General features: G+C 40.3%; 2 protein-coding genes across 3 annotated transcripts; one reads left to right on the forward strand and one right to left on the reverse strand.

Annotated features, from left to right (window-relative positions):
- The first annotated feature begins 563 nt into the window (after positions 1-563).
- On the forward strand, positions 564-13,057 carry LOC107104241 (glutamine-rich protein 1-like). 2 transcript variants are annotated; one of them, XM_015404203.1, is made up of 12 exons: positions 564-717; positions 1,691-1,962; positions 5,637-5,711; positions 7,323-7,460; positions 7,542-8,348; positions 8,533-8,692; positions 9,805-9,959; positions 10,050-10,164; positions 10,246-10,354; positions 10,429-10,580; positions 12,113-12,203; positions 12,290-13,057. In XM_015404203.1, the coding sequence occupies exons 2-12, from the start codon at positions 1,702-1,704 to the stop codon at positions 12,477-12,479; spliced, it is 2,253 nt and encodes a 750-aa protein (XP_015259689.1). In that variant the 5' UTR covers positions 564-717; positions 1,691-1,701; the 3' UTR covers positions 12,480-13,057. The 2 variants fall into 2 exon arrangements, with proteins under 2 accessions (XP_015259689.1, XP_015259688.1); XM_015404202.1 differs by lacking the exon at positions 564-717 and adding an exon at positions 827-1,044 and having other exon boundaries at positions 12,290-13,020.
- On the reverse strand, positions 12,909-18,839 carry LOC107104242 (RNA pseudouridylate synthase domain-containing protein 4-like). Its single transcript, XM_015404204.1, has 6 exons — positions 18,393-18,839; positions 18,061-18,268; positions 17,883-17,976; positions 16,924-17,074; positions 16,731-16,828; positions 12,909-13,551 (listed from the first exon to the last, which is right to left on the reverse strand). The coding sequence occupies exons 1-6, from the start codon at positions 18,808-18,810 to the stop codon at positions 13,348-13,350; spliced, it is 1,173 nt and encodes a 390-aa protein (XP_015259690.1). The 5' UTR covers positions 18,811-18,839; the 3' UTR covers positions 12,909-13,347.
- Positions 18,840-18,890: the final 51 nt, after the last annotated feature.

The following is an 18,890-nucleotide window of genomic DNA, read 5'->3' on the forward strand; positions in this document are numbered from 1 at the left end:
ACTGAGTGGCAGACTCTGCCCATTCAGAGCACATCTAGCTCGGTCCACCTTAAGAGCAGCACGGGGCAGTTTGTTGTGAAGCTAGCAGGGGGACGCCCTCAGTGGCACATGCCTGGCACTTTAAGGCAGACTGGGGAAGTTAGATTTTGTTAAAGGTATACGCATTCAAATGTGTACCAGGCTTTACTGTTGACTAGTGAGAAGAGCACTTTAACAATACCACAGTGTTGATGAGTCTGTGAATCAGTTTTTATTGTTATTTTGATTATTTCAAATATTTTTTGTTACTTAAAACCACAAACTTTCCTAAAAATTGGGTTTTAAAATAGTTTTTATATGATTAAAACACATCTAATTCCCCACTGTAAGATGTGTTTTCGTATGCACGTGGACACTTTAGATTGTAGTGTTGTTGCACTTTCACTTTGTCTAGTGCAACACTTTCAAGTATCTGTACTGTATATGGATATTTGATTCGTCTTTCTTTCTAAGATGTTGGCACAGTCGTATATTCAAACTTATAGAGTCCTGCTTTATTTTATCCGTTATCTGTTGATCATTATGACGTTTTAATTTCAGTTATAGACACTGATTTGAGTCCCAGGATATGAGCCCCAGTTTAGGAGTGAGCGTCAGGCCGTTGGTTGCCTGCTTACTATCATTGTTTTCAAGGCCTGTACTTCCGACATTTAACTGCTTTCTGGACAACTTACGAAGGTGGGTTTTCTTTAGAGGCTAAGGTATATTTATTTGGATTTTGGTCAGTTATCCGCGGGGGGGAAACTCGCATAGCAGAGGCAGGCAACCTCCGGAGCTCAGCCTGTAAAATAAGCAGACGTCAGAGCCTCTTCGCCCCGCTTCACCGCAGCAGTTACATTTCTATCGCGGTGGAATCACAGCCTTATTTGCGGGATTTCGCCGCTGCTTACGCTGCGCTATGTAGGCATCGATTGGCATGCTGCTGGTTGCTAAAATACGTTTATCGGCTTTTTAGTTTTAAACACCGTGCCTTGGCGGAAAGAAGAGGATTTCGTTTTATTTAAGGTAGCATGACGGGATCCTACAGGGTGTTGAGCTAGCTGGTTAGCATTTAGCTCTGTGGTTAGCTAGCGCTCTGTTGTAATGAATGGAGAGTTCTTTTGATGTTTGTTTTGAGATCAAACGTCCATAAAACGCTGTATGGTTTTATGAACATATTTGTACTTGTATTGAACCTTGTTAATTCTGACCAATCCTGGCCTGCTAGGAAACATTCCATATGGGATGTGACTAGCCAGGGTATTGCTAACATAAAGCTAGCATGCTAACAGCTAGCTCCAGCGTTAAAACAGTTGATCGTAAATAATCAAAATAAGGTAAAAAACCGTTTAAGTTGATTTGGCCACTAATTTCTAATCATGTAAACGACTACCCCAATATATACATGTAGTTGCGTATATGACCTGTGATAGTAAAGTTAAAAAAAGTTCAATCTAGCGGTTTAGCCTCAATCATTTGTTTGTGAAACGTTTCTGAGAAAGAATATTGGATATCATGTTTTTCTAAAATAATATAATTAGTACTGAGCCGTTTTCTTTTTTGTTTTGTTTTGTTTTTGTGAATTATCTTACAGAAAGTACGCAACATGCCTAACAAGATTCATGTTTGTTTTCATATGTTGTCCAGTTAAATACAACTTTTATTATTTCAGGTAAAGTGACGATGAACGAACAGGAGGGTGGGGTGGTCTCATTTGATGAATATGTGCGGCAGAAGGCCCGCACGGTACCTCAGCATAGGATGAAGGAGTTTCTGGAGTCTCTCGCTAAGGGCCCAGAGGTGCTGCAGGAGTTCAGCCAGCAGGGGGGAGAAGGCGGGGCAGCAGCTACCACCACAACCATGGTGTACCAGCAGCAGGAGGCCAATTGTATCTACACCGACAGCACAGAGGTGGCTGGATCCCTCCTGGAGCTGGCCTGCCCTGTAAGACTTTACTGTTTTCATTACAGCTGTCAAAGGAAATATTTTGCTAAAGTTATTTCACTTTACCATTTTACTATTCTTTATTGTTGTCTCATTCCAGCTTTCTAGACTAATATTTTAGACTCTTAAAGTGAAGCCACAATTTGCTTTTAAAAGGAATTTTGGTTCCAATAAAAGTTAAGGATCGAGCTGCAGCCTCATAGCTCCATTTAATACTTTATACTGCAGCCGCACACCTCAAATGTCACTTGCGTCTGGTCTCGAACCAGTTTTGCTGGTATGTTTCTGCGAAGTCTGCCTGGAATTTCTAGGGACGCACAGCAGTTTCCCGCCAAAGCGCTAAGGGGGAGCCTATTCGGCGGATGGTCACGAGAACTTCTTCGGCGGTGCCGGCGGGAGTGTTTATTTTCCAACACAACATGTCTCAGGCATTGTAGAAGTGGTTGTACTTCCGAACCTCCTTGATCAACCTTTCGTCTTGGTTATCCATTGTTATTAGTCCTCTGTTTTCCACTTCCACTTGAGGTCTGTGCGGGTTTGTTACGTGTTGTCAGGATTTTTTTGAGGTGCACAGAGACAGATTTGACGGTTGCAGAGGCTATGCATCAGAAGTATAAATTAGCCTTTACACTACACTTTTGAAACAATGCCGGTAACGCAGTCTGTGGGAGTGGGTTTCGAACTCACAACCTCAAAATTCCAAGACCTATGCCTTAACCACAAGGCCGACACTCCTAGAGATAACTGTTGAGTCTAAATAAAATGCAACTGAACTGGACTGTGCCAGACACAATTGAACCAAGCTAAATCTAGTACTAGTTCAACAGTTGTGGCTTGGTTCTCTGATAACAAAGAGTGCATGAGCAGACCCCATTTTCTCCTATTTACAGTCAGCTGACTCATTCCGTAGGTTTTCCGGCGTGTTTGGCTTTGCAATTCACAGATCTCTTCACCTGTTCACAACACAAACTTGTTCTCAACCTATTAACATTAAATGACATCAAAAATGCGTGGTGTCACCTGGTATGATGCCGAAACTGAGGTTCTTATTGAAATTTGGGCAGAGGATGCTATTCAGGCACATAAGTTCCTGAATGTTATGCATGCCGAAATTTTTTTGTTGTTGTAATTCCCGCCTTGTGAGTTGTAGCCTTGTGGGCCGCCGATAGGAAGTGAGGAACTGTGCTAGCGTGATGTGTAAATGGTCTTAAGAACCAAGCTCAGAACAGTTAACTGATCTAAGCTCTGTCCAAACTCAGCTTGGATTGGTTTCAGAGAGGTAGTGTAAATGGGGCACATGTGTATTACTAATATTTATGGATCTGTGTGGTTCTGTTTGCTATAAAATCCTATTACTATACCAATGGCACCCCTCAGGTATGCACCCATAGATCCTCCTCAGTGTTCATTTTTTTTCATTGTCGCCATTGAAGTTGATCCAGTGAGACCAGAAAGCTGTCTACCTTCAGACCATGAAGATGCGAACCCAAAAATTCCACTCAAAGTAGTATGCAACGCTGTCTCTTAATTAGAGGAACGACTGCACAAGTCATGTTTTACTCATTTGTCTCCTTATTTGCACATATATACGTTAGAAACCTCTCTGTTGGAACCTCTTCAGTCAGCTCTTTGAAGATGTGTCTGATCGACAAGGCAACGTCGCTCTTACCGTTATCCAATACGGGCGCACTGCCAACCAGACTGCCTGCCCCTGCATTCTTCATGCCGACAGACTTAAGCAGAGTTGTTAGATGGAAAAATCTGTCCGACTTCTAAACAGAGACATTGAATTAAAAGGTATTTTACTACACTATCAAAAATATTGATCTTCCTCTTAGCAAAACGGGTATAAAACCTCAATCAAACAAATTTGTAATGAATTAAAATATGAAAAATATCTCCCATGTGCTTAGAGGGACACGAGAGCTGTGCTGTTGATTTTGAACGGTTGGACTGTACCTCTTACAATTGTTCCACGATCACGGCTTACACTTTCATATCTCGTTTCAATGGCTTTGGGCCCCCACATGATGTGCATTAGAGGTGTGGTTAAGATGAGTCCACTTCATCCCTCAATGTCTGTATCTACTACATGCAGCTGATCGAGAAGTGAAAAAAAAAAAAAAACACATTAAGCTAATGGGTTGAAAATTTGGTCTAAAAAGTTGTAGTGACAAAAAAGGCTTTTGGACAATTTCTAATCAGAATGCTGTGTATTCACTGTCTGGTAGATTGACTTACACATACAGATGACATGTTTCTTATTGTCTAATATGTGATGTCTTGTTTTGCCTTTTCAGAAACAGATACGAGCTGCTCAAATTTAGACCTGTCTGCATGTTTAATTTTGTAGCAGACCTTTAAAAGTTGCATGTATTCAGAGATTTTCATGATTTTAGTGTGTTTTGACAAAACCTCAAGTGTCATCTGAGGATAAGAGATTCCAAAGCATGATTCTGCCATCACCATGTTAAACTGCAGCTTTTTTTTTTTCTTTAAAGGGGGCACTACATATTAATTAACATACATATCATATGTAAATATTCCAGGTTATAAGCCATTGACTTATTTCCATCTGTAGTCCTTGGACAGTTTGATGTGAAACCTAAGGCTTATGCATCACAACAAGGCTAATTATAGTCCTTAAATTTGTCATTTTCATGTAAAACGCACTTTAACTGAGCCAAGAGTTCAAGTTTGGATTATTCAGACTAGATTGCAGTCTGTAATGAGGGTTTTTGAGATCAAGCTTGGGCCTGGAAGTTTTCTTTAATCTCTATGGTTTAAGCTTAAAGATGCAAATGTGAAGAAAATGTTAGAAAGACGGCTACATGTTATTTAATCAGTTTTTCTTTACATGATGGCAGGCGGGGGTTAATAGAGGTTTGGTTAACAATATTGCATATTTGAATATAAATATGGGAAATTTACTCTCTGCATTTGACCCATCCCCTTGGGGAGCAGTGAGCTTTCATTGTCGCGCCCAGGGAGCAGTGTGGGGTTAAGGTTTTGCTCAGGAACCCAGAGTGGAGGCTGTGGGGATCAAACCGGGTACTTACAACCTTCTCAGAGCCCAAGTTCACTGCTCTAACCACTAAGCCAACACTCCCCTTACCCAATTAGGTCATTGCATCTTATTTATTTGTAAATGTGGCCTGACAATTTATTACATTGGCAATATAAATGTAATGTTTTACTCTTTTTAAGACCAAAATGTCTGTGGCTCTGTGGTTTATAAATTGCATTTCTCACTCCAGCCCTTTCTAAGGTAATAATTGGCTTAAGGTGGGTTTGTTGTCGCTGTGGATGGAAGGAAATAATTGTAGCTTAGGTGCAGATCCATGTGCAAGAAGTGAAGATAAGCCCGGTAATGATGGACTCTGGAAAAGAGAGCATTAATGGCCATAAAAAATAAAATAAAAAAAAAAACAATAAAAAAGCCAAACATTTCTATGTTTATCTTTAGTGCAGCGAAAAACCAGAATAAAGTCGCATTTGAAATTTAGATTTTTGGCAACATTACACAGCCTTACTTTTAAGTTTCTATTTTTTGTAACAGTTGTTTTCTCTTGAATAAGTCAGGACATGTTGCACATTAGTGGCAGAAATTAAATCAGAGGTTACTCATCGTGGTTTCACTGTTACTCATCTGAATATTTCTTTGTTTTTTGCAGGTCCAGGTGACCTCAGCGGAGATTTCCCCCCAAATGTCTGTGCATCCAGGCTCTGAACAGCAACTTCAAGTGCAGGTGGGGTTTAGACACTTCAGCCACATTCTAATGTCCCTTTTTTTAACTGACCTAGCTCCACACTCCACCTGTGATGTTATCTTTAACTGATGTTTGACACTCCACCTCCATCCGTCAGCGAGCATTAAGGTTACTTTGTGAAATAAAGTAGAGTAATCTGGTAACTGTAAACAGGTTTAAGAAGATAAGCATTGGGGCTTTTACAAGTTATTTTATGGCAACAACACAGGCAAGGACTTTTTTTAAAATTGTTTTTGAAAGATCTCGCATGGCGATATTGCAGAATATTTAGTGGACAATGGAGGCGATATGATTGGGAAAGTTGATTGTGTGAATTTAAAGCCAGATCACTCTTATCGTTAAGTTGCAGTGTTCTTTTGGTTGTTATTTGGCCCCGATTTACTCTGTAAGTGTGTGAAGTCATAATACAAAACTCCTGCAGTTGTTATGCAAACAGAGTTCTAAAGGTTTAAAGTGGAAATGTATAGTTTCTAAGCAAAATTGTCGCCGTTTCTCAATTCACAAGAAAGCAAGTTCAGACTCGTGTTCTCGCCAAATATGTTCTTCATAAGACAAACTATCAATAGCAGCAGAAAGGCTAACTTTTAACTTAATACTCTGAGCTCTGTAAGTGCTGAACTAGAAGCTACTGCCACAGTGCATGCTGGGACAGCTGTCAATCTGGAGAACTGACAAGCCTGCTCTGATGGATGCTAGGTAAAGAGGGAGGGGAAAGAACAACATCCAGGGACTTTGCCCGTTGGGCTGAGGCTGATGACACAAGAACGCACAAGTACACATATTGAGAAACCGCCATTGTTAACACTTCCTTCATGTAGAATAATTTGGTTTTTGACTTGTAGATTTCTGTTTAAATTTAATTGCTGCTTCATCAGCTGCAATTCCATTAATACATCAATCGGCAAATTTTGATTACAGAAATAAAATTGCTAGATTGAAACACTGCAATTTAAATAAAGAAAGTCACACTCTTTCATTAAAAAAATGTAAGCTTTGATTGGGTGGTTTTTCTGTCACATCCAAATTCTTATATTTTTTTAAAGCTGCAATGAAAACACTTTTGGATCACATGAGTCACATGATCTCTAGCTGGACCTTACTGCCTTTCAAAAAAAATGAAGAAGACCAGAAGTAGTTGGAGGATGATGGTGCAGCATGTTTGGATTCATGAGGAGACTGAGTATTTTGAAAATGTAGTTTTTGGCGATGTGCGCAATGAGCCTGGATACTGAATCTATTTCTTGTGTTTAAATCTGCCGCTGCTATGTTGATGTAAAGTGTTATCGTGTGAACAAACGTATTTGCGTGCAATTTTGATGCAGTGACTAAAATTAGTATTTTAAAAATTAGCAGAATGTCAAAATGGTTTTGTACACATTTTATTGGAAATTTAGAAATGTCGATATTATCTTTTTAAAATAGTATTTTAAGTGTTTTCGCTTTAAAAGTTTGCATTTTAAGATAAGACCTTAGGCCTTCTGTCTTTGGCCCTCTTTGTAAGAAATAAATTAGCATCTCATTCCTGTATCGGTCTAGAAGATTCAGTTTCTGGTTTTGTGTGATGACTGGGGGGTCTTTGTATTTTGACAGGTCCAGATCCAGGAACAGTCTGGCCAAACAGTCAGCCAGGTTCTGCAGGTGGCCTCTCCATCTCAGCAGGAGCTGCAGGGAATCTCTACAGCCCAGCTGGTGCAGCAGGCAGAGCTCACAGAGGAACAGCAACAGCAGGTTCGTCATCAAAATCATGTGTGTAAAAAAAAAAAACACAATCCGTCACTGTTTTCTGAGTACGCTGACTGTTTTTTACAGATTCAAGCTCAACTGCTCGCAGCTGTTGCTGGAGGTCAGCAGATTCAGCTGTCAAGTGGTGAACAAATCCATCTCCAAGGAACCCAGCATATTCAGCTTCCTGGAGGACAGCAGATCCAGCTTCAGGCTGGCCAACAGATTCAACTACAAAGTGGCCAACAGATCCAGATCCAGACCATAGAGGCCATGTCTCCTTCCCAACAACAGGATTCTCCGAGGGAAGGAGAGAGACGGCCTGGCGCTGTGGCAACCGTTCTCCAGCCAGCTAAGAAGCGCAAGGTGGATGTTCCCCTGGCTGTCTCCTATGCTGTGCCGCAGGGGCAGCAAGTGGCCACAGTTCTGACCATCCCTCAGGGGCAGCAGCAGAGCTATGTGTCCCTACGACCAGATTTGCTCACCGTTGACAGTGCTCAATTGTACAGCACGACAGGAACTATCACAGGTCCCACAGGTGAGACGTGGACCATCCCCGTTTACTCTACTCCACAGCAGCAGGGGGTGACGCACATCGCTATACCACAAGACACATACAGTGCAGTGCAACTTACTACTACGAACGGCAAGGACAAAGGGGTCTCTAGTTCTGTGTCGAGGTCTGCGGACGGCCAAGCAGCCTCCACTGCAACCCAGGAAGAGATAGTGCAGACGCTGCTGCCTGCACAATTCATGAACGGGAATATCCACATTCCTGTAGCTGTGCAGACGGTAGGAGGGACTTACAACACTACACAGTCAGTTCATATATGGGACCCCAGTCATCAGCAGAGCCAAGGCGAAGACGGCCAGGAGCAGCAGCTCCATCTGCAGGTTAGAAGGGCATTTCTCTACATGGCTACACATGACGATCAGTCACTATATGAATCATCAGGATAGCCTGGACATTTAACAGATATCCCTTTATTGTGAACATAATATAGTCTGTGCTTCCTTGTACTAACCTAAGAGCCTTCCGAGGAAGCATTTGTAAAGCTTTCCCTCTGGTTCTGCACAGGGCCAAGTAGAGACGGAGGCTGACGGCCAAGCACCCACCGAGATTCTGGTTCCCATCTCTCTGAAGCCAGAGGAGGGTCTGGAAGTGTGGCGTTTTTGGGCAAAGAAAAAAAACGATGAGCTTAGCAAGCAGGAACAGACAAAACTCGCACCCATTGGACGTAAGTAGACTTGAAAGATTCTCTCCTTGCAGTAACCTTTAATTAAAACGACTGTTTCACTTGCTTTGGGTATTGAAGTCTTGAGACAATAATATAGAGAAATAAGAAACTATCTAGAGCTTTCTTTAAAATAAATCAAAGAAAACTCAAATTTAGTTGCCTGTAGAGCATCATAGACAGTTTTTCTGTTTTAGTTTCAAATCATAGCTTCTTTAAACAAGCGCCTGTGTCTCTAGTGCTTGTTTTTAATCTTTATATATATATTCAAGTGTTTCTATCCATTTTGTAGAGAAGCAGCAAATAATTGCATCTGCATATCTACTATAACTATCTACTATTTAGTGATAATGCATAATTTATTCACATTTAACTTGAATTAAACTTTAAAGTGCCTTAGATTCGTCTAAAAGTTCTTATTCACCTTATTTACAAATGGCAGCTGAACTAATTTTTTTTTTTTGCCATTTATGTCAACAACCCAGCTACACAGGAAATATTCTTTTTCGTGGTTCCTTTTATAAACAGAATATGGTGGAATTAAAAAATGGAAATCCATAACTTTTTATTATAGAATTGTGTTTTTTATTACATTGGATATTTGTTAGTAAAAATCAGCCAACCAGCTTACAGCTTGTCAGTTATAAAAAAAAAAAAAAAAAAAGGCCTTTATAGGAGTGATGACCGGAGCTCCTTTTATTTTTACACATCACAGCTGGAAATGTTTCCAAACCTAATCAGTCTAATCTGCAAATATGACAAATACTTATTCTTTCAGCCAGCTGCCCGCCATTTTACAGAAACAGGTGGGGAACAGGCAAATCTGCATTGCATGGTTCTCCCTAGTAAAGGTCAATATAGATGTCAAAATCTAAAATCAACACTGTCTCTTACCTATTTAAGTCTCTGGACAGTTCAAAGGAAGAGTATAGCATCTTTAAAGCCATATTTTTATTTAATTTTTTTTGGCTCAGTTAACTTTGGTTGGCAGCTCTTCATTTTTCAACCTGTTGGTAATCCTGATTTCTATTATAGTTTGAGAAACATAGGAACAAACTTTGTCCTAATAATTCAGACTGTGGCTGCCCCCCACCCCCTTCTGTTTTTGTGTTCAGGGCGCCAGCCTCTGCGTTTCCAAGAGGACTTGGTTTCCAGCGCGGTTGCAGAGTTAAACCTTGGACTTTCCTTGATGACTCAAGAGGCTCGAGGGGCAGAGGAAGAAGAGTTGGCCCCAGATGTTCTGTATTATGTGTTTTTGTGTATACAGAAGGTTAGTGCCTTCAATGTCAAAGATACCAGCACACTGTCTAAGCCTCTTTGTGACTATCTGGTTTTGTTTTCGTTGTTTGTTTTTTTCTAGTATCTGTATGAAAACGAACGTGTGGATGACATCTTCTCTGATCCATACTACACGCGTTTTTGCGAGAGTTTACACAAACTCTTACATGGCTGGAAACCCAGCATCCATCCTTTAGGTAAGGACAAGTCACCATTTAGTTTTAAACACTGGAAAAATCTAAATATATAATTTTCCTTTCCCTTTTTTTCCTACTTAGGTTATATCATTCCTAGTCATGTGACAGAGGAGATGCTGTGGGAGTGTAAACAGCTTGGTGCTCATTCTCCCTCCACTTTGCTCACAACACTAATGTATTTCAACACTAAGTAAGTACTCATCATTGGATGGGTTGAATCCATCCCTCGGGAACAGATTTTAAAAACTCAGTATTTTTTTGCAGGTATTTCCGCCTGATAACTCCTGAACACCACATGAGAGTGGCTTTTTCTAAGGTGTTGAGACACTCGAGAAAGAACCCTACTAATGCCAAGGACAAGGCCACCAGTATTCGCCTTCTAAAAGTGCAAAGCCAACACAGCTCTGGACAAAAAGGTGAAATTAATTTGCATTTGAGCATTATTTTTATATATATATATATATATATATATATATATATATATATATATATATATATTGAGTCAGTAATATTTTTGGTGTGCTACCATGACCTGTTTTGTCTACGTGTTTTAAAGGTGTAGTGGAGGAAAGATCTGCCCTCTACACTTTAAAAATAAAAATAAAAAATGCACATGCACAACCCTGTGCCCCGCTCCTGAGAGGGAACGTCTATTAAATGCATGCAAGAGCATGCACAAGCCCATTTCTCCTTGTGCATGCTCTGTTTAAAAGTTGCTGTTTGCGTCGCTCATACAAGCTTACTTTCCAAAAGAAAACTTGCGATTTTTCCACTACATCAGACACACCAATGTGATGTGCCAAGAAATGCCTCCCCTGTCGCACACTGAAGAGAAAACTGATTGAAATATGAATGAAAAGGAAACTTTTAAACATATTCTTAATATTTACATATTCGTTATGCATGGATGCCCTGAAATTGAGTTTTGATAGACTGATAAATGCGAAGAAATACCTGCCTGGTAAGAATTTCCTCCCGTCACATGAGCGTGCATCGCCCTAAACTCGCACATTGGTGAGAAAATGTATTGAAATATGAATGAAAAGGGTAACTTTTAAACATATTCTTAATGGAAAAAGAACATCCTCTACTACACCTTTAAGATACAATTTCTTTTCAAGCAGAACTGTGTACGTTTTTCACCCAAGAATTGGCTTAATTTCATAGGTATTATCTATTTTTTTGTTTGGTACACATCGATTATCTGTCAAGCTTATCTTCACAAAAACTCACCTATGTAGCTTCAGAGGGTCTGGTCCATCACTGAATGGGTCATGTGACCAAGAGCACCACTTTATTGTGATCTGAGCTCCCCTTAAACATGGGAGCTAACTCAGCTAAAGGTTGTTTTTTTAGGATTAAAACATGTGACGCTGACCTGATCAGTCATATCTTTGGTTCCCTTGGATAGGATTAAATCTAGATGGGTGGATACAGCCTGGTTTTTACTAGTAACTCCATGACTTCTCAGTCTACTGCTCCAAAGTGGTCTGATATCACTTTCCAAAACACTGAGGGAAACTGTTTAATTTTGTGACACTGCGGTGTTGCCAATTGCTTTTAGAGGCACTTAACCTGGAAGTTACAGGTCTAGTGCTCCTAGTGGCTAAACGTTAGTGTTGCTTTTAGAATCAATTAAAATAACCATTCATATTTGAGTTCCTGCAACTTTGGGGATTTGAGATGGACCTAAGATCCTTTAGGTGTATGCTATTTAAATGCCTTTAAACATATATTTTTTCCATTTGAATTAAATATTTGTCAACAACTGTCAAACAGCCCTTTACTACACCGCTGACTGGAGGGCCAGCCTCAGAGTGGTGCTGTTTGTTGATTGTTAAAAACCCAATTACTATAGCCGGATGCTTTGTACACAAATGTAGGCAATGCTAAAACCCGAAAAGGGAATCAGGATTTTAAGCATCTGTTGTGTTATGTGTCCTTTCAGGAACTGACGACATGTATGAAGAGCAGATAGAAGATCCTGAGAACCCTCTTCGCTGTCCCATTAAACTTTACGACTTTTACCTCTTCAAATGGTGAGCGGCTCTCTAATCCTATCATAATGCCTAGATGCATTCTGGTCGTTGTCTGAAAGTAAACTTAACCTTCTCTTATTTCCCAGCCCCCAAAGCGTCAAAGGGCGCAGTGACGCCTACTACATGACGCCTGAGCCTGTTGTGGCGCCAAACAGCCCCATGTGGTACTCGTCTCAGCCGCTCTCTAGTCAGCAGGTGGAGCAAATGCTTTCTCGCATCATCGTAGTCCGAGAGATCCAGGAGATCATCGGCACCGCTCCTGAAAGCTCGAGCTAAGAGGGAAGAACTGGCTGGACTTGACTATGCAGTACCTATCCAGACTGTATGTCATCTAATAAAGCGGGGCATCCTCTGAAACAATCATTTTCTTCTTAGCAGAGCAGTATGATTGCATTTGCTAGTTCTCATCTGATGGGGTTGGAAACTCTAACCTTTGAGCAGAGCCAGCTGCTGAAGTGTGACATTCACGTGCAGAGGTGGACGAGTTTGTTTTTTTTCTTCCTGTAGACCTCTTATCAACATCATACCAAATTATTCAATCTTAAACATCTTATTCAAGTCTTATTTTCTTCAAGCTCTCACTATGATAGATTGCAACTCATAATTACAGGGATGATTGCTCAGTTTTTGTATTCTGACAGCAATTTAAACAATGTATGAATATGATTAAGTCAGAAGAATGTGTGCCTTTGTCCTTTTTTTTTTTTTTGTTTTTTTACTTCTACTTATAGCTTGTCAATTTTCAACAGGATCCAATATTTTATTGTAATTATTTAGGCTTAACCCCTCAGTTGGATAACTATCAAATATTTTGCCATCTTCAGCCCTTCATGTATGTGTGTATAGTAGGACATTAAAAAGGAGAACCAGATGGAAACATTGTATTTTGATTGATGCAAATCATATAGAAAATACAGTGCTATACAATTATTACAGTAGCTTTGAGTTAAACTCCAGTAACACTTAACACATCCACTTTATTTGGAAAATGTTACATTAAATGACACAAACAAAAAGCATTCTCTTATTGAATGCCTATAAAAAAAAAAAATTCTGATACGAGTCCCCATTTAGTTTAAATGGTTGTTTCCTTTTTATTCAGCAGCCTTGCCATTTATGCCAGCTGTCTCTGGACATAGAGGGATTATTTATTATTTTTGTCCTCTGGAAATGTTAACCTTAGTCTGTTCAGTGTCTTTATGAAGTACTTGGGCAGGGGGCAGGAAGTGCTGACATCAGACCCGCTGTGACCTGGCAGCACCAGATGGCGAGCGTGCAAATGAAGAGGAAGGTGGCGGCTCTTGGTCTGCTCCAGTCCGAGCTTTTTCAGTACACCTTCTGGTAATTTCTGTAGACCAAAAATTGAGCAATTTGAGTGATGGAAGAAAGGAAGTCCAGGCCTTATAAGTTCAACAAATTACCTGCTTTCTATAGGTGCACTTGAAAAATACATATTTAAAAAAAAAAAATGATGCAACTCTACATTTAAGTCACAGAATGTTTTAACCCCTAATTTAGCTCATTGTGGCTTAATGTTAAGACACAAATAGGTCATTGTAGAAATAAATAGGCTGCGGTATCCAACCGTTAATGGTGAGGTGATTGGAAAGGTGCACATTCAGAAGTGACAACTATACAGGATTTTAAAGCTCGTTAAAAGCATTTCAGGGAGAGCTACCCAAGTTGCATCAAGGTCAGCTGTCATAATTCCTTTGAGTTACCCTAGAACCACATCAGACATAAGTGACTTTCAAATAGAAGTTCATTTTGCATTTTATCTGGATATAAGTCTCATATTCTGAAGAAAGGAAAGACACACAATCCACATTGATTCGAGCCCAATTTGAAGTTCCCACGATGAAGATTTAGAAAGCCATACTATCTGGAGTCAGTCCACTATGTTTCAGCAAAAATACACTGCTTAAAAAAAACAAAGCAAACTCAAATAACACCTCATGGATATGAATGAATGAAATACTCTCATTGAATAGTTTGTTCTGTCCAAAGTTGAATGTGCCGACAGCAAAATCCACAATAATCAATGGAAATCAAATGTATTAACCAATGGAGGCCTGGATTTGGAGCCACAGACAAAATTAAAGTAGAATAACACACTAAAAGCTGATCCTACTTTGATATAATGTGCTTAAAAAAGGTCAAAATGAGGCTCAGTATTGTGTGTGGCCTCCACCCCAACCACGCCAGGGCATGCTCCTAATGAGGTGCCAGGTGGTCTCCTGAGGGATCTCCTCCCAGAACTGGACTAAAGCATCCACCAACTCCTGGACAGTCCATGGCGATGTTGATGGATGAATCCAAACATGACATCACAGCTGTGCTCAACGGGATTCAGGTCTGGAGAACAGGTGGGCTAGTTCATAGCTCCAATGCCTTCATCTTGCAGAAACTGCTGACACGCTCCAGCCAGATAAGGTCTTTCAAGGGGTCTGAGGTACCTAATGGCAGTCATGCTACCACTGGCTTGCACATAGAGGGCTGTGCGGCCTTCCAAAGAAATGCTATTCCACACCATTACTGACCCAGGATCCAAACTGGTCATGCTGAAGGATGTTGCAGGCGGCAGATCACTCTCCATGGTGTCTGCAGACTCAGGCACATCTCTCACATGTGCTAAGTGTAAACCTGCTTTCATCTGTGAAAAGCACAGGGTGCCAGTGGCAAAATTTGCCAATCCTTGTGTTCTCTGGCAAATGCCAAACGTCCCGCACAGCGTTGGGCTATAAGCTCCATCCCCAGTTGTGGACGTTAGGCCCTTATTCCATCCCGATGGAGTCGGTTTCTAAGAGTTTGTGCAGACACATGCACATTTGTGGCCTGCTGGAGGTCATTTTGCAGGGCTCTTACAGTGCTCCTACTGTTCCTCTCTGCACAAAGGCAGATGTAGCAGGTTGCTCCACATCTCCTGGTCTACTGGCCTGTCTCCTGGTAGCACCTCCAGCCTCTTGACACTACACTGACAGAGCAAACCTTCTTGCCACAACTAACACTGATGTGCCATCCTGGAGGAGCTACTTGTGTGGGTATACTCCGTCTCATGCTGCGAGTGTGAAAGCACCAATAACATTCAAAAGTGACCAAAACATCAGCCAGAAAGCATAGGTACTGAGAAGTGGTCTGTGGTGCCTACCTGCAGAACCGCTCCCTGATTGAGCATCTTGCTAGTTGCCAATAATTTCTTTTTTTTCATTTTCCATTCCATCTGTACAACAGCTTGTGATTGTCAATCAGTATCAGTGTTGCTTCCTAAGTGGACAGTTTTATTTTTTGAGTTTGATTTAACTAAAGTTGTATTGTTTACATGTTCCCTTTATTTTTTTTTTTAATAGTGTATAATTGCAGGGGAATTTTCCAACACTCTAATGCTGCTATCTGCTAAAAAGCTTGACAACGATCCCCATTTAATTTTATTGATGGAGTTGGTCCAACCGGAACTCCATAGTTTTCAACAAGTATTGTCAGGAGGAAGAGAAGAGACACCAGAACCAACAATGCAGATAAGCTAAAGCCCGTAAACAAAGCCACCAGCATTACTATTATGGCTCCTGGCCTCGGTGTGATGTTGCATTACTGCAGGAATTGATGTAAAAAGAACTTAAACCAGGTAGACCATCATCAGAATGCTGACATTTCTGTTTCTATAAGAAATGTTTAGGATTTCGTTTTCAGCCAACTATTAACCTTTAACATTTTTATGATTCTGGATATTTCTCTGTAATGGATTATGGTTTCTAACAGAATTGCTCAACATACTTTTATATTTTAATTCACAGAGATGTACATAGAAGCGAACTCCATTTTCAGACTGAAGTTAATTATTGAATGACAAAATGTGAATCAGGGGGAGAAATTCAATCTTAAACAACATGAAGCTGATGTTTTCGTTAGGTTTTAGTGAGGCACACAGCTAAATGAAAGCTTAGAAATTAGCCAATCTACATGTATAAGTGTCATGTTAAAAAAGTTCACTGCAGTGTCAGAAAATGTTTTTGGTAAAACTGATCAGGACTTTTTTGTATTGACTGACACACTCAATCCCTCCTTTCTAACCCTCACTTGAGGACCCATAAACATAACTTGGTGTTCAACCATTTTGCATTCATTTATCTTTATATTTCTGACTTTGATGAAGTCGCATAAAAACGTATTTATTAGTAAATATTCAAATCAAACTGTTATTTTTGCATGACTTTCTTTTGCACTGATTTCTAATGATTCTGGTTAGGATTCCTGTTCGAGGCTTCTGACTCTTTTTAAATATGACAGATCATTCACTTTTTTCAATCTAAATATAGATTAGATCAATAATATACCCACAAAGATCATGGAAAATTACATAAAACATTTGGTTAAGATGAAATGTTACGTCTGAGGCTTCTTTGATTTATGGGTACGACAGATCAGGGAATGAAACAGCAAAGGGAAAAATTCACCCATGCCTCCTTTTCCATGTGTCTTTGTGTTGCCCTCCCCCATTGGACCCTGTGGTAAGTAATATACATGTTTCACCTGTGGTGCCAGTTTGCTCCAGTGGGAATATTTATGATCTCCAAGGATGGGACATCCTAGAGCATACGCCATATGCACCCGCATCTGGTGCTTAACCCCTGTGGATGAAGGAAAACAGGGAAAGTGGAAAAAGGAGCCCTGAAGGAAACTAAAACTGATCTTGAAGAAGATAAGTGTATGTAAGATATGTAACCTGTCAAAGCCTGGAGCTCAACAAGGCTGCAGCCATAGCTGCTGTCCAACACTCTGTACTTGGTGACTGCAGGATGGGCCTGCCGGTGACCTCTGACTTTGGTGAGCTTCTCGCCGGCTTCATTCATTCTGTAAAGCGGACTCAGGGTCATCTGAAAGGAGATGTTATGAAAATTAAGAGCCCGCCAGAACAAAACGGTTAACTGAATATGAAAACACAGTAGAGGTTAACGCTCTACTGTGTTTTCATATTCATGTGTGCTTAGTCATATTAAAAATAAACTTGTAATAATGTACTTAATCCATCATAACTTTTTGTGATCAGACCAAGAAAGAAAAAAAATTACTGCTCAGTTGCCATTCTGAGGCCAAAACGTAATCTGGAATAAACATTCAGTAAAATTCATTCATTTCTGTATCAAAACGTGTACTGAGTGCAGAATTATTAGGCAAGTTGTATTTTTGAGGATTATTTTTATTATTGCACCACAATTGTGTTGTCAATTAATCCAAAAGACTCCTTAATATCAAAGTTTCATATTTTTGGAAATTGATGTGCTTTTTTTTTTTTTTTAGATTTGTATGAGGACGTCTGTGTGTGCAGGTAAATATTACTGTGCAGAATTATTAGGAAACATAATAAAAAACAAATATATACCCATTTCACTTGTTTATTTTCAACATGTAAACCAATATGCTTAAAATAACTTGTGTTATCCTATTTTTAGCACCCTAACTTAGGAGTAGCAGGACATGTTGATTTTGTTATCTGTCTGTCTTTTATCACAGATAAGAAAAAAGTAAAGCTGTCAGTTTTGCAGTTAATGTTGGGAACATATTGCTTATTAATGCTAAACTGAGTTTTACTTTTCAAAGTCCATTTTTATCTGCTTTTAGTCCCTCTGATTAGTCTTCACAGCATTGCGATTATACAAATAATCCAAACTGGATGATAATTACCTTGAAATGAGGCTGAGGACTTGAAACTTCTCTTTCAATGATGGGGATATCAATCAACCCTTCAGATGGAACAGGAACTCCAACAGTGATCACCCTGAGAAGAGCAGGTCAGCTGATCAAAACTAACACATTTTAAATGGTGCATTCCTTAAATGCCTTCATAAGTCTCACTACTTACCAATATCTCCTCTCCAACTGGTTATTTCTGCTCAGGTCCAGGATGTTCTCTGCTGCTGCTTCGCTCCTGGCCAGCAGGAGAACTCCTGTTGAATCTTTTTCCAGACTCAGGCAGGGCAGAAGGTTGGAGTCATTCTTCACCTTCAGTCCATCCAGCATTTTAGAGAGAACAGGAAGCACAGATGTGATGGAGGTAACGCCTGAGTCCGCTGAAAGAGAGTTTATTATCAGTCCAAATTTGAAATCTTATAAACACATACATGCAATTACATTTTAACAAAAACACACTATAAAAATTTCCTGATTTTCTTTCTTTAAGCCACCTTAGTTTACCTCTGACGGGGACACCATAGGGTTTGTTGATAATCACCACATCTTTATCCTGGTATAGCAGGTTTTTGTGCAGGTGTTTGGCCAACACGTTTGGATGGACGTTTTGCAGCTGCAGACTGAACCGCTTCAGCTCCGTCACCCTCTGCTGCATGGCGGACACTGGAGGCTCTGTCTGCTCTGTCCGAGTCCTCGCCTTCTCCTGTCGGACCTTTCGGGCAAGGTCAATGGCTCTCAGGCGGGGTTTATCAGCGGTGTGCTGACCTGGGGACGCCTCTGAGGAGGACTCCGCCGCCTGGCTTTGACTCCGGCTAAGGAAAGGCTTTGTGTTCGGGAGCCTGCGGCTTATTGTCCGGGATTTAAGCAGGGAGAAAAACATGTGGTCCCCCACAGTGGCTGCTGTTTTATAGCAGTTCATCATTCTTCAGCGTGAGAACTGTAACACATGATGAGAACCATAGATATCCATAATAAAGGCTAGATGTCTTACGGCGGAGTCTC

Source organism: Cyprinodon variegatus, unplaced genomic scaffold (assembly GCF_000732505.1).
Source record: "Cyprinodon variegatus isolate N-32 unplaced genomic scaffold, C_variegatus-1.0 Scaffold1663, whole genome shotgun sequence".
In the NCBI taxonomy this organism is placed as follows: domain Eukaryota; kingdom Metazoa; phylum Chordata; class Actinopteri; order Cyprinodontiformes; family Cyprinodontidae; genus Cyprinodon; species Cyprinodon variegatus.

What these genes read in the sequence shown, in the direction of transcription:
- LOC107104241 (XM_015404203.1), top strand. Translation starts at nt 1,702, where the DNA reads ATGAACGAACAGGAGGGTGGGGTGGTCTCATTTGATGAATATGTGCGG. An exon ending in CTAATGTATTTCAACACTAA is followed by an intron (nt 10,355 to 10,428) that starts GTAAGTACTCAT and finishes ATTTTTTTGCAG; the next exon opens with GTATTTCCGCCTGATAACTC. An exon ending in GACTTTTACCTCTTCAAATG is followed by an intron (nt 12,204 to 12,289) that starts GTGAGCGGCTCT and finishes CTTATTTCCCAG; the next exon opens with CCCCCAAAGCGTCAAAGGGC.
- LOC107104242 (XM_015404204.1), bottom strand. Translation starts at nt 18,810, where the DNA reads ATGATGAACTGCTATAAAACAGCAGCCACTGTGGGGGACCACATGTTT. An exon ending in TGAGCTCCAGGCTTTGACAG is followed by an intron (nt 16,829 to 16,923) that starts GTTACATATCTT and finishes CTTCATCCACAG; the next exon opens with GGGTTAAGCACCAGATGCGG. An exon ending in GGAGCAAACTGGCACCACAG is followed by an intron (nt 13,552 to 16,730) that starts GTGAAACATGTA and finishes TTTGGTCTACAG; the next exon opens with AAATTACCAGAAGGTGTACT.